Source organism: Nicotiana tomentosiformis, chromosome 2 (genome assembly GCF_000390325.3).
Source record: "Nicotiana tomentosiformis chromosome 2, ASM39032v3, whole genome shotgun sequence".
NCBI lineage: Eukaryota > Viridiplantae > Streptophyta > Magnoliopsida > Solanales > Solanaceae > Nicotiana > Nicotiana tomentosiformis.
The window spans coordinates 11126435-11148616 of NC_090813.1; the positions used below are offsets into that span (position 1 = coordinate 11126435).

The 22182-nt window shown below is 36.1% G+C and overlaps 3 protein-coding genes across 4 annotated transcripts; 2 read left to right on the forward strand and 1 right to left on the reverse strand.

Moving 5' to 3' along the window:
- Positions 1-259: 259 nt before the first annotated feature.
- On the forward strand, positions 260-3445 carry LOC104115310 (glycine-rich RNA-binding protein 2, mitochondrial-like). Its single transcript, XM_018777364.3, has 5 exons — positions 260-386; positions 1368-1508; positions 1594-1662; positions 2162-2268; positions 2531-3445. Exons 2-5 carry the CDS (start codon positions 1370-1372, stop codon positions 3098-3100), a joined length of 885 nt encoding a protein of 294 aa, XP_018632880.1. The 5' UTR covers positions 260-386; positions 1368-1369; the 3' UTR covers positions 3101-3445.
- Positions 3446-7056: 3611 nt separating this feature from the next.
- On the forward strand, positions 7057-12133 carry LOC104115309 (leucine-rich repeat protein 1-like). Its single transcript, XM_009625902.4, has 6 exons — positions 7057-7520; positions 9200-9271; positions 9376-9519; positions 9800-9871; positions 9952-10023; positions 11817-12133. The coding sequence occupies exons 1-6, from the start codon at positions 7303-7305 to the stop codon at positions 11887-11889; spliced, it is 651 nt and encodes a 216-aa protein (XP_009624197.1). The 5' UTR covers positions 7057-7302; the 3' UTR covers positions 11890-12133.
- An 807-nt stretch (positions 12134-12940) lies between these two features.
- On the reverse strand, positions 12941-21596 carry LOC104115308 (uncharacterized). 2 transcript variants are annotated; one of them, XM_070194965.1, is made up of 4 exons: positions 21175-21596; positions 17793-21057; positions 14422-16381; positions 12941-14058 (listed from the first exon to the last, which is right to left on the reverse strand). In XM_070194965.1, the coding sequence occupies exons 2-4, from the start codon at positions 20946-20948 to the stop codon at positions 13313-13315; spliced, it is 5862 nt and encodes a 1953-aa protein (XP_070051066.1). In that variant the 5' UTR covers positions 20949-21057; positions 21175-21596; the 3' UTR covers positions 12941-13312. The 2 variants fall into 2 exon arrangements, with proteins under 2 accessions (XP_070051066.1, XP_033516949.1); XM_033661058.2 differs by having other exon boundaries at positions 12941-16381; positions 21175-21285; positions 21401-21595.
- Positions 21597-22182: the final 586 nt, after the last annotated feature.

Here is a 22182-nt window from a genome sequence, read left to right on the forward strand (position 1 = left end):
TCTTAGAGTTGCTATTTAAGGATTAATCAATACTTATTTTTGTCCTAAAAATCTTAATTTCAGGACAATTCAGTTTATTTGTATCCCAAAAATTGAACTGAAAAACTGAAATTCAAGATATATTGGTTAATTCCTAAATAGTAGCCCTTTAGAGTGGCTACCTAGTATTATTTTTACGATTTCAAAATCCAACCTAGCAGGCCCAAATTCCACCTAACGGGTCGTGCTGAGTCCAAAATCAAAATACTGACAACCCTATATAAGAATCATTTCCGCCCTAAATTTCAAATTACGGCAGTCAGTCTCTTCTCCGGCCAAGGAGAAAGTTCAAAAACACGTCGCTTCTCCTCTCCATCTATTTTTCCGGCTAAGCCAAGTTTAAATTCGTAAGTTCATTTTCTTTTTCCTTTCTCTTACTACATCTATTTGCTGCTTCTTTACACTTCATATTCTGTATCAAAACCCTAAAACCCTAAACCCTTTTTCCAGTGTTTTTAATGTTAAAAATAGGAACTTTTGATTAGTTTGTAATGATTGTACCTATTCTTTATGCTTAAGGAAAGGTGCAAAAGTTTATTTTTATATTCTCTGTGATTGTCGCTAGTTTTTTTTCTCACATTGATATTTACGAATTAATATGCTTTCTTATTTGCCATCGTGTGAAAATGGATTCGTAGTTGTGGGTGTATTTTCTCTCTTTGAGTATTAGTAGTCCGGTTTATGGAAGAAAAAGTAAAATAGAATATATCCCAGAACATGGAATACTTTTGTTTGATAAGTAGTGTAAGAACCCTAAAATATAAGAAAAGGAGTGAATTTGTGATTTTTAAATTATCCAACCGGCCTAGTCCAAGTCATGAGCTTCTCAACTCTAAGCATTATATATGAACTAATTGTAATATCTCTAACATTCAAAGGGGTTGACTAATTTCTCTGACAATTAACTACTACTTTCAGTTTCAACTATTAGGGAGTGAATCATAGTAGCAGTGGTCTGTGAAAATAAAAAATCTGAAATGGTACCCTTAAATGGTTGGGGAAAATTGTTTTTGCACCCTTCTCCTTGTTCTCCCCTCCACATGAGCACCCCCGAAGGGAACTAAAGGTTACTTGTGATAGTCAGTTGGTTTATTTTCTACCCCCTCTTAAACTAGGGGTAGTTGACAATTCAGAATATTGAAACTAGTTCTTATGTAGCTTAGCTGCTGTGCCACATTAAATGTTATATTGAGTTTGAAACTGAAAGATTAATCTCAAAGGGTAAGTTGATAAACAGCATGCTACCTGATCAAAATCATAATCATGGCATTCACACTTTTACCTTTTTCATTTATTTATTGAAATGAGTTGTTCTGCCCCTTTTTCAGGAATGGCTTTCTTTACCAAAGCTGGGAACATTCTTCGGCAGGCTGTTAGCAAGCAGCACATCAATCATGAAATATCTGCATCCAAGCCTTCAATTTTTCAACTTATTAGATGCATGTCTTCTTCAAAACTTTTTGTGGGAGGTGCATGTAGTTTCTCTTATGCTAAGCTCAGTATTTGCAACATTTCTTCTAATTTCTGCTGACTTCCTCTAGTTTGAAAATGTAGGAATCTCATGGAACACGAATGACGACGCTCTCAAACAAGCTTTCAGCAAGTACGGAGACGTTGTTGAAGGTTTGTCTAATTTAGACCTCTGTTTGATTTTGACTATAGAAGTTAGGCATTGTGCTTGAAGTTAAAGCTGGACAGCTGCAGGCGTGCTTTCGCATGTTACATACTATTGCATTCTGGTGCATCCTTTTCATTATTATAGAGATGGTTATTTGCACATAATAGAGAATGCCAGGGTAGGATTTGAATAATTTTGAGTTAAAATATTTGGCAAAGTAGGGAGTACTCTTTTTGTGGATGCTCCTCAAAATGAATTTCCAGATGTTGTGTAAGGATGAAAAGCACTAATTTTGAGTCAAAGGAGGGCCTTAGTGATGAAGTGACCATTAGTATATTTCTGATTGGAATTATAAGTGTGTCACTTTGATTAATGGAAGAATTACTTCACCAATTTTTACTGTTTGAAGCTACTATGAACGCGTGTATATATCTATATGGGAAGGCATGCATATGTACACTAATTTCTTGGTGAATTACTGAAAAAGTTTTCAATTTGTTGCAGCAAGAGTAATTGTGGATCGCGAAACTGGAAGATCTAGGGGATTTGGCTTTGTTACTTTCAATAGTTCTGAGGATGCCAGCGCTGCTATCCAGGCTTTGGACCAACAGGTGTGTTGGATTTTCATCACTTTGCTGCTCCAGGGGAAAAAACCTGTTTTCTTGGTGTTTGGTATCACATGATGCGAATAACTTTAAAGGGATGTTCTTTCTTGGTATCTATCAGTGTTTATCCAGAAATCTTTGTGTGTTTAGATATGCATGATAGTTGTCTTCAGGGGGAGGGGAGAGAGTTCTGTGTGGACATGCCTGTATACATCCATGCATTTCTGTTTGCTGGTTATGACAATTAGTTTTAATGCATTTCTTTCAGGAGCTTGATGGTCGTAGGATTAGGGTAAATATAGCGAACGACAGGACAAGAGGATACGGAGGAGGAGGTGGTGGAGGATTTGGAGCTGGTGGTTATGGCGGTGGTGGTAATTATGGAGCTGGTGGTTATGGTGGTGGTGGTAATTATGGAGACTCTGGTTATGGTGGTGGTGGTAATTATGGCGCTACTGGTTATGGTGGTAGTGGCAATTATGGCAGCGGAGGTGGTGGTGATGCTAATGTTGCTGGTAGTTATGGAGCCAATAATTATGGAAGCGGAGAAAGCAGCTTTGGCTTTGGGACAAGTGGCGGGAACAACTTTCCAAGCGGTGACAGCTATGCCAGTGAAAACCAGAACATAGGTGCTGCTGCTGCAGGCAGTGGTGACACTTATGGTACTGGCGATGCTGCGAGCAACAGTTTCACTAGCAATGTTGGCAGCAGTGATCAATTTGGCAATGATGATACCAGTAACCAAGCTGAAACTGGTGATATTAATAGCCCAGTTGATGCAGGTGCAGATTACAGAGATGACAATGAATCCAGTGATTATGCCAACAGAAGAGCCTGAACGTTGCCTTGGAAGCCTTTTGCTGCCTAATGCTATTGATAAAAGAGAAGAAATCTATGGAAGATGAGCTCTCTTCCTTCTATTGCTTAGCAGTTTACCTCTTTCGTAGACCACCTTTTTCTCACCCTAGCTCTACTTCTCTCTCTTCCGTTTTGGTCTTGGACTTGAGATTTTTGTTCCATTTTGCTTTTATTTAAACTCAGTTTGGATGCTAAATTTGGCAGTATAAATCTAATTGACATCCCTCTTTCCCGTGGGGAAAAAGAGAGGAAGTCACAACAGTAAATGTAGACTAGTTATTTTTATCTTCATTCTGTGTCTTGTTGAACTATCGTTCTTCTTTAATCACTTGTATTATGATTGGGAGGTGTGCTCATTTTGTTGCAATGAGATTGAGAATAATTATAGGAAGTGCTCAATATACAAGGTAAGTTGATCCTTTCTCCAAAGGTCTCTCTAATAACCAATCAACTAATCCTGAAAATGCAAGGAATCGTCCAAACGCTTGTTTTAAAGGTAAAAAAAACTGAGTTCGCAAACCCTAATAAGGGCTTCAGAGAACCATCCCATGACTCTATATACTGTTTTGAACTTCAACTATACAAATATAGTTGATTATCTCTTAAACAATATATAATACTAGTTCAACTCTAATTTCATTAATTAGTAGTGGATGCAATAGTACTCCACATTAACTTACAAATTTAGATTTGCATGTACTAGCCAGATAATAGTGATATTTAGAAGGGAAAATTACACACTTTAGTCGCTCTAAAAAATAATAGCCGGCAAAGTGTATATTTTTTGTATATTAATGTCTATATACAAAAAAATATGCATATTTTATACATTAATCAGTGAATATTTTTTATATATTGACTAGCGGATGTAATTATGTTTGGTCATCGGGCAATTATGTAACTTGCCCAATTTAGAACAGAGTTCCTTCCAATCCAGAATATCAATTTCTGGTGTCAGCCAAAGACATCATTAATGTAGTCAAATGTTTACTTTTAACTAACTAAGTTTGATGTATTTGTTGGGAATGTTAGTTAGAAAGTTTCTTCTTATTACGTTTGTTAGGCTCTTATTGTGTTTATTCCTTAATCTTTTTATTAAATTTATAGTGAACAAAGACTTTGTGAGAAGATTATCTATAATATTGTATAGATATCAATTTTGTACTTAGTGAATGGAGTGTGGCATTACGAGTAGACATTGCTGTTTTATTTATGCGCTTATAATTAATATAATCTCGATTCATATTAAATATAAAATAAAAATAAAAATCAATTTAGAAAAGCTGGGGGAAGCAAAATGGCTATTTGATTTCTTCGCATATAGATCTGGTTTTATATAAAGTTGTACAAGAACCTTAAGAAGTATATTTATTGCCGATAATTAAAACTTTAAATCTTTTAAGAAATATAAAAAATTTATAAAAAATTGAATAAAAATTTAAAATGTGCATTTTTTTTTTTTAAAGATAGGAGTAACATCTTAAGGAACCACTGCCAAGAGGTGTGGTGAGATTGATGAGATTCTCCACCTTTAATCAAAGGTCTCCCTGTAGGGAGCGCCTCCTTTTATGGTCATATGCGACACAAATCTAGATTAGTCGGGTCAATGAATTCTGAATACCAGTTAGTTATTAAAAAGAAGAGAAAAAACATCTTAAGGAACTTACAAATAAACAAAATTTTAAATCTATGGTCTTCACTCTTCATGATGGAAATTTGGTGGGTGCTTTGTTGACCCTTTCTTGGCCTCCAACTTGGACCAAGAAAATAAAATTCAGAGTGATACGAGTGATTTTATGGTGTGTCTCACACAACTGACGTTAGTTGTGTGATGCCTCTTTTTATCTCACATGGACTCATATCTTATATATTTGGATCCACAAAATTCTGGGACCACAAAGTTGTGAGACAAAAAATATGCCTCACACAACTAGCGTTAGTTGTGTAAGGCACAAAATCAAAATTTTCATAAATACTAGGTTGACAGATTGACGAGTTTAATTTGATGACAGTAGAAAACACGTTAAAGAAAAGGGAACATGAATTTGGAAAGAACCACAAAGTATATTAATATCGAAGTTGACTTGGAAAAAAGAAGAAAAAAAGCCAACACGATTCGGTCTTCCTAACCCACTAATCAAAGGAAAAGCCAAAACACTAACTAATATGCTTACAAATCATAAATAGTATAACGTAGTGCTTAGGGTACTATACTTTTTATTTTTTATTTTATAACTGTGTTGTTCGAATTAGCTTATGCATGACTCAATTAATTTTATAAAATATTTATTAATCTCTCACCAATACATGTATTGAATAACTCTATCTATCAAAATTTGGACAAATAAAAAATAATATGCTTTTTTTTTTTTGGGCAAGCATCTTAAAAAGCTATGAAATCATTTCAAATTAAAGTTTGGACAGTATTCGATTGAAGTTTGAAAAACAAGTACTTAGTTAAAGTTGAAAATTATTGTTTAGAAATTACAATTATATTTGCATATGTATATCATATGAGAAAAAAAGGGTTAAAAATCTAAGAGCAAAATTCATTTTATCTAACTTGAAATACTCTTCAAACAAATTTTCTCTTTAATATTTTACTGGGATATTTACACAAATAGCTTGTCATATTCATTGTTTACTTTTCTAGCCATATATATAGATTATAATTAATTATATATAATTATGCGCATATAATACATAAATTATACATATATTATACTTGTATTATAACTTCTAAGATAGTAAGATGTCTAATAGGAGAACGTGTACAAGTTACTACAACAAATTATTTGTGCAGTTTATGACATATTGCAACATTTATCTTCAAATAATTTTTTAAAATATACTCTAAATTAATTTTCCTTTTTTATATTTTAATAAAAAAGGTGGAACAGGCTGATGGCTATAATTCTTTGTCTCTTTAGAGATAATTGACATAAGCAAAGCTAATGATTGGTCCTTCTTGGTAGCACATTAGCAAACTTTGTTTTTACTATTACCAATTATAATCTTACTCATTTCTCGTACTTACATTCTAATGATCCTTTCCTCTTAAATCCATAATTTTATTTGATTAAATTAGAGCATATATTTTGTATAAATCATACTCTAGTTTGTTTAAATAAATGTCAGCTAGTTTAAATCAACTTTTTGATTAATATGAGATTTGAATAATATAATTAAACAAATGTAACATTTGCAATAATAGCAAATATGATAAAAAAAATAAATTATTTAACATTATGGAACATCTACATTTTTTTTATAAACTACTCTTTTTATCCTATTACTTTCCAACTTATGTAAACTTCATTTAAAAAATTTGAGAAATTCAATTTCTGAGTTATGTTTGAATCCTTATAATCTTCTTTAGACGGTCAAAGTAACATAGTTTTACTATTATTAGAATGAAAAGAGTTCAGACGGAACCAAATAAATATTGAAAATATATTTATAGTCGACTCGCTCCAAAATGAGTTTTGATTATATTTATTTTTACTTGAAAGTACGTTGTATTAATGGGATGAATGAATTCACACCAGATGATTAAGAAGAACTCTTCAAAACAACTACAAGCACTAGTATAAAGTAAAATATAGGAACATAAGTTAGAGTTTTTTATCCTTTCCAAAATGTATAATTTTAGCTGAAAATTGCACCTAATTTTTACGAGAATTCAAAAATATGCAAAACATATATGTGAAATGCGATCTATATGCATCTCGACGGTAGATGAAATTGAATTTAAAAATATATTTTAAATTGCATTTTTGAAATACAACAGAAATGGTCCCAAAATAAAAATTGCAAACAGAAAAGCATTTCTACCATAACAATACATCGCATATAGGAAATGCGGTTATAAATCGCATAGACACTTTCCGAAGTTATAAATCGCATTTGACAAAAAGTTTTATATGACTATTTTGCAATTTATAAACGCAAAGAAAGTTAAGTGGAGAGAAGAAAAGATTCCCTACCGCACCCACCCCACCCCCACCCCACCCACCCAGCTTTCCCCTTTCGCTGTCATTCCCAAAACCGATCCTTTACTCCGGTCTTCCTTTCCCTTTTTCTTATTCTTCTTCTTCATCTGGGTCTACTCCCTACAAATAATCTCACCTCAAAATCTAACCAAACCCCAAAAAAAATTCAGCTTCTGGGTTAGAAAGAACCATGGCAGCTGTTATTGAAACCCATAGTTTGGGATTTTTGGTAATTGTACTTGCTCTAGCTGTTAGTGTTAGGGGAAATTCAGAAGGGGATGCTTTGTACGCTCTCCGACGGAGCTTATCCGACCCGGATAGCGTGCTCCAGAGCTGGGATCCGAATCTTGTAAACCCTTGTACTTGGTTTCATGTTACTTGCAACGGCGATAACCACGTCACTCGTGTGTATGTCTCAAAATTTCCTCTTTTTTTTTTTTTTTTTTAATTACTGCTTTTGGGTGTGCTATTATTTAATTAGTCGATTTGTATGTTTGTGTTTGCCGAGGGACTGATCTAAGAGTCACTGAGTTCAGCGAGGATGCAGCCTAATATATACTTTACAGTACATTTTTTTGTGTGTGTATGTGTATTAGAACACACAATGTTTTTGAGAAAGACACAAATTTTGATTTTTTGGCATATATGTACATATAGTCTAATTTTTGTTTAATTTGCTCATAGAGGCTGGATTTTGTAGTTATTATTTTACTCTGGTTAGAGATTTGTATGACAGTTTAGTTTAGTGATAAGCCTGAGATTTAGAATACGATAATCTTTTATTTTTTTATTAGACAAATTATTGAGTATTCGAGTGAAATAGGTCCAATTGGAGTGGAATATATATAGAGGGTTCATAAGCCATCTCAATTAGTTTTGAGATTGACGTGGTTGTTGTTGTTGGTTAGTTGCTAAATTTGAATTTGATTTATTTGTTAAAAGTTTTAGCGTTCACTTGACTTGCTAGCTAACAAGTCTTTGTTTTGAAATTAGTAGCAAAGTGATTCCTTTTTCTAAAAGGTGAATAGGGTGTCGGCATTTACTTTAGTTTCACTTACTCGAGGTTCTTATCTTGACATGTCTATGATCTATATGTGAAGGATGGAGACGTGCGATTTTTTAATGATCTTTGTCTTTCTTGTGTTTCTGATTTCTCGTGGATGTACACCTTTTGTAAAGTTCAAGTGATTTGTTTGTTTTGAAGTGTGTAAAATCCTTCTTCTTTATTTTGTAATCCATGTTTCTTCTGGATGCGTTTGTTATTAATACACCACTTACTTTTACTTCATAAAAAAACAGTGTGTAAAATCCTTGTACTTTAAAGGTAGTTGATTGGTGGCAGTGGTTCAATAAGGGTGCCTTACCGAAGTTTTGAGAAATCTCGGTGCAAGCATGGCCATTTTCTGACATTTTTTTTGTTGTCAAATGATCATTTTATTGGCAAAAATTTGGATGTTTATGATATATTATACTTATAAAAAAATGTTTATGATAGATTGTATGTCTTAGAGTTGCATTTCCGGCTTATTAGGTGACTATGGAACACCTAGATGTTACTGGTTGGATTTGTATGTTGATTGGACTCCTTATCGATAACCGAAGATTTCTAAATACGAATAAGACAGAAACCTAGTTTTTTGAGATGCAAGAGGAGAACTTTCTTGTATCTTCTTAAACATGATGGCTTGGTCGAGAGAGAAAATAAGTTTCAGACTCATACATTGGAAAACTTGAGATGCTCAGCCTGACATTCCTTGTGTACAAAGATTCTTGTCAATTTGCAAACCTGAAGTAGTTATATTTATACCGAGTAACAGTAGCGTCAAAGAAAAAAGTCCTTTCTAATTAGGAATGACTCGTGTGCAATCAACTGGTCCTTCCTTAAGGTTAAAATTACACGTCTCCTAGTTATTCTCCGCAGGTTAATGGGAGAAACTTCCTTTTATTCCTCACACCCTTTTTCTCTTAAATGTTTGCCTGAAAAAGAGTGGAGAAATTCAGAAGAGGAGCACTGCTTTGGTTTGCTTTATTTTTGCCCCGTACTCATTACAAGTCTGAAGTATCTCAGGGTGGTAACGTTTCTGCAGGGACCTTGGCAACTCAAAGTTATCTGGTCATTTGGTACCTGAACTTGGAAAGCTGGAACATCTACAGTATTTGTGAGTAACTATTTTAAATCTTGAATTGACTTGCCATTTCTAGTCAATGATTCTATTGGTTTTCAAGGAATTATATATATGATGTAATTGTTTTACTGCTTCAGGGAGCTTTACAAAAATAATATTCAGGGAACCATCCCTAAAGAGCTTGGCAACTTGAAGAGCCTTATAAGTCTGGATCTGTACAACAACAATATTTCAGGGACAATCCCTCCTTCACTGGGAAAGTTGAAAAATCTTGTTTTCCTGTAAGTTCTCCTTTGCGATGTTTCCTTATTCTGTTCCAGTCATATGTACTTTTACGTATGAGGGGAAAAAGAAGGCTACTACCAGTTACTTGGGCTACTCGCAGAGTTCCGTTTTCTTTTATGACCAATATTCAGTTTCTGTTTGACCTTAAATGAGCTTGTAAAGTCTTGAGTGAAAGCTCCCCCTTGTTGCATATAACCAAGCACTTGTGCTTGTAGTGAATCTGTTGTTGGACAATCCTTTTCTGTTGACTGAAAAGCTTCTTATCTAACTTATCAGGCGCCTGAATGATAACCAGCTAACTGGACCAATCCCAAGAGAACTTTCTAGTGTTTCTAGCCTGAAAGTTGTGTAAGTGCATATTTCTTTGCTTGTGTTATTATCGTTATTCTTATGCGAAATAGTTTTTAAACTATTTGCACTTCTTCCAGGGATGTCTCAAATAACAATTTGTGTGGAACAATTCCTACTTCTGGTCCATTTGAGCATATTCCACTGAACAAGTAAGATTTCTTTGTATATTGTACGGGTATTGTTACAATATTGAACTGTAGGAACAGATATGGTGCAATGGTGCAAATAGTAATCATGTCTCTGTATACTTTGTGCCATCAAGTATACCTTTAGAAAAGACTATTTTCTTGATTTCTCTTCATCTTAAGTTAAATTTGGGCTTCAGGTTTGGGACTTATTGAAGGATTAGGTAAATGACTTTGGAAAGGGTAACTTCAGATCCTTTGGGGGGTAGGGAGCGCTACCCGGCGCGAATCCGGATATAGTCGGGCTCCAATGCGGGTACCGGACACCGGGTGGGAAACCAAAAAAAAAAAGATCCTTTTTTTCCAATAAGAAAACTTACTTTGGGAAGGATTTGGATATGCGACCTTCTATCCTAGAACAGTTCATTGATTTCTCGAAAGGCCTTAAAATAACACCTAATTATAGAATGTAATGCTACAGCTCTTTGCTGGCATACATCAATAATTAATCATCATTACTTATCAAAAAAAAATTGAAGAGCGTGATATATTAACCAAAGAGTTCCAAGAGTTCCAGTTGTTTCAATTAGCATTATGGTTTGTATCAATTCAAGTTATACACAAGATATCTTTGACTCCATTTACTTCAAGCCCAAAGGAAGCCCAATTGTACTTTTATTTTGTTTTTTAGTCATACATATTAGAGCTGCAACTCAAATCAATTGAATGGTTCTTTTTTGCTTTTTGTTTATTCCCTTAGTTCTTTAATTGTCTGATTTTCTCTGTAAACCACTGGTTCAAGGCCTAGTTGGATTATGGCTGTTCTCACTAATCTTTACATGATTCAGAATTTTAAAATTTGAAATGTAAGGACTACTGTATTGTCCTTTTGGATGCATAGATGATAAAACTGGATTTAGTTGCCTTGTTCTGTTACAATTCTGCAAGATTTGATGGATTTCCATTCACTACAACAAATTTTGAGTAATTGCATTTTTCACTATGGCCGTGCACTATTTTCATGCAGTTTCCGAGGGTGTTAGGTTTGAGATCTTCTTGTGTGAGTTATGGACAACTTTTGCGATGCCCAGAGAACTTGTCCACTCATCACATAACCTCCTAAATCTATATCCAAAAAATGCAATTAACAACGTAATAGTTTTTCATTGACCTTATAAACTATAGAAACTATAATTTTTTTTTTAGGTAAAATCTTATTAATAAGCAGTACCGAGCTATAGAAATTAGAATTCCAAATCCTTTCAACACTTCTTTTTGAATAACAAATGCAGCATTTTGCAATCTACATCTGCTCATTGACTAATAGAATATTGCTTATTGGAGTACCACCCTAGTTGTAGCTACCAGTCCTTTACATATGAACTGTTTTTGGTGGACTGAGAGCTCTTACTTAGTAGATGCCTGCAGATTAAATGCAAAATGAATTACGGTTATCTGTATCTGAAACCTAGGACACTGAGTCTTTGTCATTTAACCCCTAGGCATGTTGTTAGCTGTCGTTTGACCAATAAAGTCTTTGTCATGGTATAACAATATAATGCTGCAGATGGAATAATCTTTTCAGTATGTGTTTCAGAAAGCAATTGTCCTTCCAATTTAGTAAAAGAGACTACTTGTTTACTGGTTGTACCCATTTGTCGTATGTGGGGTGTTACCCGTGTAGCTTTTGCGTTATAGTTTATACCATGCTATTCTTCTTGATGTCTTAATTTAGGGGTCATCTCCTACTGCTTCCTCTATAAGATAGTTTACTAGTTGATTGTCTCTGATGAGTTTCCTGAACTCGTAATTTGCAGCTTTGAGCACAATCCTCGACTTGAAGGTCCGGAGTTGTTGGGACTCGCTAGCTATGACACCAATTGCTCTTAGGAAAGTTGATGAATAGGCTCAGAAGAACAGCCACTTTTTGTGGAAGTTCACATAAATCCCTTGCCTGAATGTTGGTTATTATTGTACTTACTATGTGTCCAAGTTGTAATTCTAAGGAAAGATATGATGTATGTAGGATATTAGTAAGTTAATGAATGTGTGTAAAACGGTCAATATACTGCTACCAAGTGCTAATGTATTTTATATTTCAGCGTTTAGTGAAATGGTTCAGTGGGTTTAGAAAGATCTCTTCCTTACTTTACACTTCTAGGAGTTGTTTGGTTTCCGAAATCATGCATGGATCATTATATAAAGGTTAAAGGTTATATACAAAGATTAAATAATCACAAGATTATTTAGTGCGTTAATTTTTTTGTCGGATGTTTAGTTCATCGTATTCAGATTCGATATACGTGTTTAATGTAGAATTTCAGAAGCACTTGTTTTCAAAGTAAATGGAAAATAGACAGATGAAACAGGGTATATTGGTCTTACCCTGTAAAGTTAATTATCTTTTACGTTACCTGAGGTTGGATTCAGTGTAAAATGATATAGGAATCGCTCCATGAAAATACTCTACCAAAAGTAATAATTACATCATGCCAAAAGTAGTTTTATAGTAACATTATATTTCTAACCAAATGACCCCTTAATGCATTTTATCCTGTCAATAACTTTTCAAAATTTTGAGAGAACGCAATTTTCCCATATGGATTTCCTAGCTAACCTAGAAGACTTTTTGTTAAAATTCAAGAGAAATAAGAGAAAAAGAAACTCAGGGAATACAGGTTTGCTATGTTGGAATACTTATTAGATAATTGCTTACTAATACTTAGTGGAGTGCTACTTTTCTACAGTTTACCTTATTAGACTATGAAATGCTGAATCCAACAAGTTCTAACCTTAGTCCTTCCATATATTCAATTTGCAAATCCGTCAATTGAAATCTCTGTTATTGTTCCATTTTATCCTATCCTGTATATTTTAAACGCATAACAAACAAGAAAGCTTAAAAGAACTAGAGAGAGAAAAACAGCAAAAAGAAGCAACAAACAAAGGAAATGAATCTTGCCATTACTTTCACCAAAACAGACAAACAGAAACTGTTTCATTACAGAATCCATATACAAGTTATCAAAACCTTTTCTCCCAACAATCTCCAAAACTGCTGAAAAGATGAAAAAAGAAAAGAAGAAAAGAATGCTTCAAGAAATCAAACCAAAACTCATTCTTGAAGGAGTCCATCATTTTCACAAGGCACTCCAAACCATGCAATAAGCCAAAATACTAAAACAATAAACACAAAGTAAACCAACTTGAACTCCTCGCGATCAATTTCATTGACACAATAAAGTAAACGAAAGCTCCAAAAACAAAATCCAAAGGTTCCCCTACCTTCTTCCACCAATTCTTTCTATCATCTTCATTCTCTTTCAGAGTCGCTTGAACTTGAATCAGAGCTTGAGCTTGAGCTTGAACTTGAACTTGAGCCTGACTTTTGGTGTTTGTCTTTCTTGCCTTTAACATCAGCTGTAGTAGGCATATCAACAACATGACCTGGTTTTTCAGCCGTTAATTCCTTAGCTTCTTTTACTACAACTTCATGATCTCCTTTTCCAGTTTCACCTTCACCAAATTCGGATACATCAGATCCTCTAGCACTTGATTCCGTATCATTGGATAAGCCTGCTTCACTTGGCTTAGCTTCTACTAACTCACCTTCGGAAGTGGAGTTCAGGGGTTTCTCCAGATTTCCTTCCAATACTTGTTTCAAAGCCAAGTCTGTGTCGACGTTTTGTGAATCTGAAGGAGCTCCTATGTCTCTGGATTTCTCCGTATGCTCATCACTATCACTCTCTGAAAGATTTTCATGATCCAAATCAAAATATTCAGTTTGTCTTGTTTCAAGAATTGGTAATTGCATTGCGCGTGTCACACTTGACACTTCGAGCACTGCTGCGTTGTCAGAATTCCCAGATATGTCAGTTGCTAGCTCAGCATTAGGTTGCTCAAGAACATTTGATTTTTCAATTTCTTTCTCAGATATTCGCCTAAATACTGTGTCGATATCTTCAACTGTTTCTGCTTCGAGCACTGGCATTCCAGAATCTTCCAGAGCTGAACTTGACACTTCAACCGCTGCTGCATTGTTTCCAGATTCTTCAGTTAGTAGCTCAGCATTAGGCAGCTCAAGCACATTCGAGTTCTCTGTCTCTGTTTCATTCTCAGAAATTTGCCTAAATGCTAGCTCAATATCTTCAATTGTTTGTGCTTCCAGTACTGGCATTCCAGTATCTTTCGGTACTGAACTCGACACTTCAACCGCTGCCAGATTGTTTCCAGATTCTTCAGTTGCTAGCTCAGCATTAGGTAGCTCTAGCACATCTGAGTGATCTATTTCTTTCTCACAAGTGCTTCTAAAGGCTAACTCAATATCTTTAATTGTTTGTGCTTCCAGCACTTGCATTCCAGCTTCAACTGCTGCCGCACTGTCAGAACTCCCAGATTCTTCAGTTACTAGTTTAGCATTAGGAAGCTCAAACACATTCGATTTCTCTATTTCTTTCTCCCAAATATTTCTAAATGCTAACTCAATATCTTCAACTGTTTGTGCTTCCAGCACTGGCATTCCTGAATCTTCCTGTACTGAACTTGACATTTCAACCACTGCCGCATTGTTTCCAGATTCTTCAGTTACTAGCTCAGCATTAGCTAGCTCAAGCACATTTGAGTTCTCTGTTTCTCTCTCAGAAGTACTTCTAAATGCTGACTCAATATCTTCAATTGTTTGTGCTTCCACCACTGGCATTCCAAAATCTTTCTGTACTGAACTTGACACTTTAAACACTGCTGCATTGTCAGAACTCCCAGATTCTTCAGTTACTAGTTTAGCTTTAGGTAGCTCAAGCGCATCCGAGTGCTCTATTTCTTTCTCCCAAATATTTCTAAATGCAAACTCAATATCTTCAACTGTTTGTGCTTCCAGAACTGGCATTCCAGAATCTTCCTGTACTGAACTTGACACTTCAACTGCTGCCGCATTGTTTGAACTCCCAAATAGTTCAGTTACTAGCTCAGCATTAGGTAGCTCAAGCACATCCGAGTGCTCTATTTCTTTCTCCCAAATATTTCTAAATGCTAACTCAATATCTTCAACTGTTTGTGCTTCCAGAACTGGCATTCCAGAATCTTCCTGTACTGAACTTGACACTTCAACCGCTGTCACATTGTTTAAACTCCCAGATTGTTCAGTTACTAGCTCAGCATTAGGTAGCTCAAGCACATTCGGGTGCTCTATTTCTTTCTCAGAGGTACTTCCAAATGCTAACTCAATATTTTCAACTGTTTGTGCTTCCAGAACTGGCATTCCAGAATCTTCTTGTACTGAACTTGACATTTCAACCGCTGCGTCATTGTTTGAACTCCCAGATTGTTCAGTTACTAGCTCAGAATTAGGTAGCTCAAGCACATCCGAGTGCTCTATTTCTTTCTCAGAAGTACTTCTAAATGCTAACTCAATATCTTCAATTGTTTGTGCTTCCAGCACTGGCATTCCAGAATCTTCAGCGTTAGATTGCTCAAGAATATTAGATTTCTCTATTTCTTTCTCATAAACTTGCCAAAATGCTGACTCAATATCTTGAATTGTTTGTGCTTCCAGTACTGGCATACCAGAATCAGTTTCCTCTTCAGTCACTCCAGTTTGAGTAGATTGTAAGTTTTCTACCTCAAAGACAGAGTTGTGAGCTTCAACTATAGGCATTTCTGGAACTATCTCATGAGCATCCAAATTGTGCTTTACACTGGGATATGAAGGTCCAGTGTCACTATCCTCTGAGAATCCTCCTTCAATTGATCTAGGATCAACAACATCAATATGATCGATACTTCTCAATCCATAGTTTTGAATATCTGAAGCACACTCCTTTTCTTCACGCTCATCAATCTCTTCAAATGTGGATGCATTGAAGTTCTCAGGGTGCAACGGAAACTTTCTTTCATGAACTTCAGCACACGCCTCTTCGGAAACTTCTGTAGTTCCAGAATCAACAGCATGGAATGAAGACAAATCCTCTGCACTAGAGTTGATTTGTCTCTCAAACTCATTCTGGCTTGACCCCTTGATGCTAAAGTCACCAACTGTATCTAATTCAGAGAGAAATACCTCATCAATGTCGCTGATACCATCGGTCTCTTCAACTATATATTGCTCATCATGATGAAAATCAGCTGCTTCTAGTGGCAATACATAGTTTTCCAAGACCTTGATCTGGTTATCATTTTCCACCTCATCGAGGATGTTGTTCCTTAAACCTGATAGACCAGCACCTCCTGGGGCTTCATCAACCACATGCAGATTGGAGAAAGAGTCAGGAGTACGTGGGGAGTTGATAATGGGGATTCCGTCATCAAGGTCATGGATTTCTGGCATATTCAAGTTCTCCGTGGTGCTTGCTTCCTCAATTGACTCAACCAGGATAACTGGTGGCTCCTGCTTATCAGAAAAAGATAGCAGCTTAGATTACCAGGATTTGTTCCTACTAGAAACATTTAAAGGAAAACAAAAGAGCGAAATAGAAGGAAATGAATTAACTTGCTAATAACATAAGTGGGGTAGTAATCTGATGATGCATGACTTCAGAAATAAGAGAAACAATAGTTAATCCTATCACTAAACTCTAAATGTTCTTTATCTTACTCCCTCAACCCACCTCCCCACCCCCACCCACAATGAATAAGAGGGTGAACGTAGTCATATAAGGCCAAATAGATCATGAATCAAGATGAGCACATAATCAAAACAAGGCATAAAGTATCTCAATTCTAACCCGGGCATGATATAAACTTGGTACGCGCATATACGATCGCCGCCTCGATTAAAGCCATAGAAACAACCCCAAACAATAAAGCTTCGATCTTTATACCGGGGGAGGGGGGGGGGGGCATCTTCAATGCGACCAAAGTCACAAATCCCGGTTACCCATTCCAATAAGCACCACCCCCCACCACCCCGGCCGCGTGGAAATTCAAGACTATGAAACAGGAAAAGCATAACCCCAGAAACGTCACCAGTTGATCTTCAAATCTTATTGGCATGATGCACTCACCAGTCAATCTCCCAATCATTTTGGCATGATGTAGTAGTACATGCAAGAAACCAGCAGTAATTCACTCGTCCAGATAATGCAGGACATCCATAGTAAGTGTAATACCGTCAAATTACAAATAACCAGCAATAATTCGCTCGTCCAGATTGTGAATGATAGTTTTCTCAAATACGCGAGTTATTCTTAGCCAATTAGTGCTTCTATCACTGACTTCTGCCAGATCCATAATTTGAACATTTATCTTCAATTTAATCTAGATTGAAAATTGCATGAGTTTGAAAATCTGTGCATTGAGGTTTTTCCCTTTACCTGGTTTTGCATTCTTCTCTACACTTTAAAGGTTGGGATTCATGCATAAGGCCCCGAGACTTCTAAATTGGCCAGGTTACATAGATCGACCTTGGTTTGATGCGTTATGCCTAACAACTTTATAGGCTTATAGTTTATTCTCCAACAGGCAACATATATATCATGAAAGATATGTTAACGTGGAAACCAGACTACTATTCTTCCTACTACAGAAGTCTTAAGTTGCGGTTGTCTATTGCTATCAGTTCAGGTAAAGTAAATTATAAGTCTCTATGTTGTTATTTTGTAAATCAAGTAGATAGTTCCTTTTTCCTTAGCATCAGTCACACCGTTTAATATAATAAGTAAACCAGGCAAATTTCAACTTTCTAAGATCAACTCTAGTAAAAATGTGCTAGGACATATGAAATGAGAATTAATGAAGAAACAAATGTTGCAGAAAAGGAAATGCATAAAAGAAAGAAATTTGGAAAAGAACTTGTTTACCATTACGTTGTGATCCTCTGAGGATTGTTCATCCATGGATTTGTCTGAGCATGCGACGTCTTCTTCACACAGAGAGAAGGCCTTTTCTACAGAAGCAAATTGATGTTCAGAAGAGATCAGCTTTTCATCAAATTCACTGTGAGCATCAGTAACCAAATTTACAACAAAGTTTGATGAGGGAAGATCATGTAGTTCTGAGATTATAGCTTCTTCCTTCTGAGCTGCATCGTCCACAGAATCCCTCTCCAAAGAAGGCATATCTGGTTGAACGAGTGGAACCTCTTCTGTGATTAGAGAATGCTGTTCATCATCCAACTGATGGATGTTTTCATGTTCTGAGGACTTTGACAGGAATTCCACTGTCTGGTCTACAGCAAACTGAGACACAATATGTGTATCTGCATTAAATCCTGAAGAAGAAATTTGATGCTGTGCATGCTCAATAGTTCCTTCCTCATTCCCAATATCTTCATTTGCTGATAATTTTGAGTCAGTAGATGCCTGACCAACAACAAACTCAGGCACTGGAGGAGCACTTGCACTGCCAAAGAATTCATGTTGAGAGATCTCCACCTTTGCAACATCAAGCTCACGTTTGCATACCTCGTCCCTCGACAAAAATTCTTGGTCAGCTACTGGTGCCGAAATCTCTTCATTAGTAGAAATGGACCTTTGAATGTCCTGACTACTTTCCTCAGATTCCCTCTCTAAGAAAGAAACGCTTCTTTTAACCAATATAGGGGAAAACCCTGTTTCAGATTCCTCAAGCTGATCTGAACTTAAGGAGGCTGAAAAAATGTTTTCCATACTAGCAGAAGGACTGGTATCATAAATAGGTTCCCGGTGTGAAGTCTGCTCTGCTGAAGTGCTCGTGATGTGGAAATCTGATCCATTAAATGAAGCTTGCCTGGAGATCCCATTTTGTTCAACATCACCCATTGTCTCCTCTAAGCTTGACACCGTCTCTTCTTCTTCTTCTTCTTTATATGCAAAGACCCTTTCACTTACTTCTAACGATGAGGAGCTAGATTGATTGCTGTATATCTGATCAGAAGTTTCTGACTTCGATTGAATTTCAGTTGGATTAAGTTCCAAAGCATTGGAAACTCTTCCTTCCTGGAGCAAAGTTTCTTCTACTTCATGATGAATTTCCACAGCTCCCAGCTGCTCCAATGACTCGACTTCTTCAGAGGATTCACTTCCATTCCTGACATGCTCAGAAGTATGCTCCATTTTAGATATCAGCTCTGGTTCCTCGGAGATATGTTCATCTATGAGGTCTTTGTGTTCCAGTTCTTCTTCATCGAGGCTTTTGTGTCTTACATCGACCTCTTCAATGAGGTCTTCAACTGAACCTAGTGAGTCTGTTTCAGGAACAGAACTTACCTTGGAATCACTAAGTTCGCTAGATTGTCGTTGAAATGGTGAGTAGCTTGTTCCTTCCGAAGCCATCCTTTCGGGGACAAAATAAGGTCTGAAATGGCTATCTTGCCTGTTCACCCCAAATAGTGAGGGTCTTGCACTAAAAGTTTCGTTCCTCCGTAAGACTGGCTCCTTTGGTCGAAATGCCATAAACTCTTCTTCGAAACTGTCTTCCATAAGATCAGGTTTCTCTTCACTTGAGTCGTAGGGAAGATCAAATGGGTTCCGCCTTGGTACTAAAATGGATGGAGCAGACCCGGGAATTGGAGGCAGTCCAAGTTCGTAGTTATCCTTAGGAACATCAAAAGGATTGTTTCTTGCTGTTGAAATGGGGGGGATATTGAACGGAAGATCAGCGGTATCCAAGTCAATCAAATTCTTTTCGGTCATCATCAGCCTCATTTTCTTCAGTGCTCTTCTCCTCGCCATAAGACTCTCCAACCGTTGATTCCTTTCCACCTCCGAGCTTCCCAAGTCAATTAGATTCTTCTGATCCTCCTCTGTCCATGTAATGGCTGACTTACTTTTATCTTCCTTGTCTCGTGTTCCTTCTTCATTCTCGTCATGTGCAACTTCTACCTCTTCTTGGTTTTCACAACCATCATCAGATTCATTATCGCTTGCACTGAACTTACCCGAACTGTCAGAAGCAGCATCAAAACCATCATCATGCGACAAACTAACATGTTGAGGAGTGTCTTCATCTAAAAGCGGATGGAGCTCATCAAGCATTGGGATAATGTCAGCCATTGACGCATCTGGAGAAGAGCTCTCCGCTCGATCAGACTCCGAATCAAAAGACTCGTCATCCTCGTCATCCTCCTCCTCCTGTTCTTCCTCTTTGTCGGACTCCTCCTTTTTCCAAGGGGAACCAGGAAGAGAATTAAGATTCACCCTTTTAGAATCAAAGGAGTCTGATCTATCAAAATCAAATTCAATGCTCTCATTATCAACCGTTGGAATGGGAGAGTATTGACTCTCGATAAGTTCCCCATCATCATGTTTCTCTTCATCGTTTTGCTCATAAAATTCCCTCTCTGATTCCTCAAAACCCTCATCAACTGTCGGAATGGGAGAGTATTGACTCTCCATAAGTTCCTCATCATCATGTTTCTCTTCATTCTTTTCATCGTTCTGCTCATAAAATTCCCTCTCTGCTTCCTCAAAACCCCCATCAGCCATTGGGATTGGAGAGTATAGATCCTCTCCATCGTTATGTTTCTCTTCTTTCTTTTCACTGTTCTGCTCATAAAACTCCCTTGCTGCTTCATTAAAAACCCCATTCCCAAATTGAAATTCTCGAGACCTTTCCTCGAGTAAAGGGGAAAGATCGCTGACCTTATCAATGGATTGCTCTACGGCGTCCCTCTCGTTATCAGTATATCTCTCCACATAGTAGCTATCTTCACTCTCAATATGAGTAGTATCACATAATAGTCCAGTTTTCAAAGGCACTACTATATCATGAGTTGTTTTTTCTTTCCTTTCAATTTCAGGTATATTTGGCTGACCAAAACTTAGTAAAGTTCCAAGCAAAACAGCAGTACAAACAAGAACTGGGGATGTAGCTACTAATATGGAAAACAGAAATGGGAAAGATCTGTACAAAATTGCTATGAAACACAGCATACTCACAAGGAAAGGATGATTCAACACTGTTTTATAACATCCTTTAATTGAAAACATCACTACTCTCCTCATCTGAACTCCAATCTCTAACAACTCAACACCCATCTTTTTTGGTAAACAATACTTAATATTCTCAAAAATCTTAATACAAATATCAATTACAGGAAACAACTCAATCCCCTTATATCAACTGGCAATAGCAGAAACTTCAAAACTGCATCAAAAATGAAAATCCACATAAAATAAATCAATTGAAGAACATATAAAAACCCCATAAAGCTTTTCTTGAACTGAAATAACAGAAAAAAAAATTCCAAGATAAGTGACATACCAGTTTTTGAGTACAGATCAAAACCAATTCTCCACAAAAGCCCAACAACCAGTCCAAGAATTTAACTTTCTTCTTTTTTTCACCTCAGCTAAAAAAAGCTACTTATATTTTCTGAATTAAAGGGTCCTTGTATTAAGTGTTCAAATGTGTAAAAGCTAAAACAAAATAAAAAAAGAAAGGTATGAAAAGAAGAAAAAAGAGAAAGTGAAAAAGAAAAAGTTTGCACCTTTCTCTTTCAATCCTCTTTTCTTTCTCTTACTTTCGGTTCTGTTTCTAAAGATCCCACTAATGGGACCTTCAGCTATGTATAACTTGTCTAAAATTCAGATAAAAATTGAATCTTTTTTAATAGCATAGACTTTGAATAAAAATATCAAGAACTCATAAAACCAACTTCAGTTAATTTGAAATCAAAAGGTGTAGTAGGAGTCATGATGTCCATTTTATGGTAATTAGAAGTATCAAGAATTCATGTAACCAACTTTAATTAATTTTAAAATAAGGTGTAGTTGATTAAAATAAGTAGTTTTCATGATGTAACCAACTTCAATTAATTTTGGTCCGTTTGATTAGTCTTCCATTTAGAGATTGAAAGGGACAGACATGCCACTGAAGAATAATACATGAGACAGCTAAGTGGGGTGGATGTACAGTGCAAAATGGAATGATGGAGAAGTTGTCTTTGCAGTATTTTGCATTAGTTTAATGTAGCTTTGATGTGGGGAGGAATAGGGGTGATCATTACTTTATCTTGCTTTTTGATTAAGTTAATGTTGGTTAATGGCTGTCAACAGGACAGGAACACAACTTTGACGGTATTTAAGGGTATCTTGTCTTTTGGGCCTTAACCCATAAGGCTTTGTGTTTTGAGTCAATTTCACTTTTAGTCGCTAGACTAAAATTTTTGACAATTTCTATCCGAAAAATCTACTATGCGAGTTGAAGTCAAAAAATAATTATAATAACTAATCAGTAAAATAAAAATTCTACTAGTCGCATTCTAAACCC

Coding starts and splice junctions, on each gene's coding strand:
- LOC104115310 (XM_018777364.3), top strand. CDS start 1,370: ATGGCTTTCTTTACCAAAGCTGGGAACATTCTTCGGCAGGCTGTTAGC. Junction 1,509..1,593: donor TTCAAAACTTTTTGTGGGAG/GTGCATGTAGTT, acceptor TTGAAAATGTAG/GAATCTCATGGAACACGAAT. Junction 2,269..2,530: donor TCCAGGCTTTGGACCAACAG/GTGTGTTGGATT, acceptor CATTTCTTTCAG/GAGCTTGATGGTCGTAGGAT.
- LOC104115309 (XM_009625902.4), top strand. CDS start 7,303: ATGGCAGCTGTTATTGAAACCCATAGTTTGGGATTTTTGGTAATTGTA. Junction 7,521..9,199: donor GATAACCACGTCACTCGTGT/GTATGTCTCAAA, acceptor ACGTTTCTGCAG/GGACCTTGGCAACTCAAAGT. Junction 9,872..9,951: donor GTTTCTAGCCTGAAAGTTGT/GTAAGTGCATAT, acceptor CACTTCTTCCAG/GGATGTCTCAAATAACAATT.
- LOC104115308 (XM_033661058.2), bottom strand. CDS start 20,948: ATGGGTGTTGAGTTGTTAGAGATTGGAGTTCAGATGAGGAGAGTAGTG. Junction 16,382..17,792: donor CAGAGGATCACAACGTAATG/GTAAACAAGTTC, acceptor TCTGATAAGCAG/GAGCCACCAGTTATCCTGGT.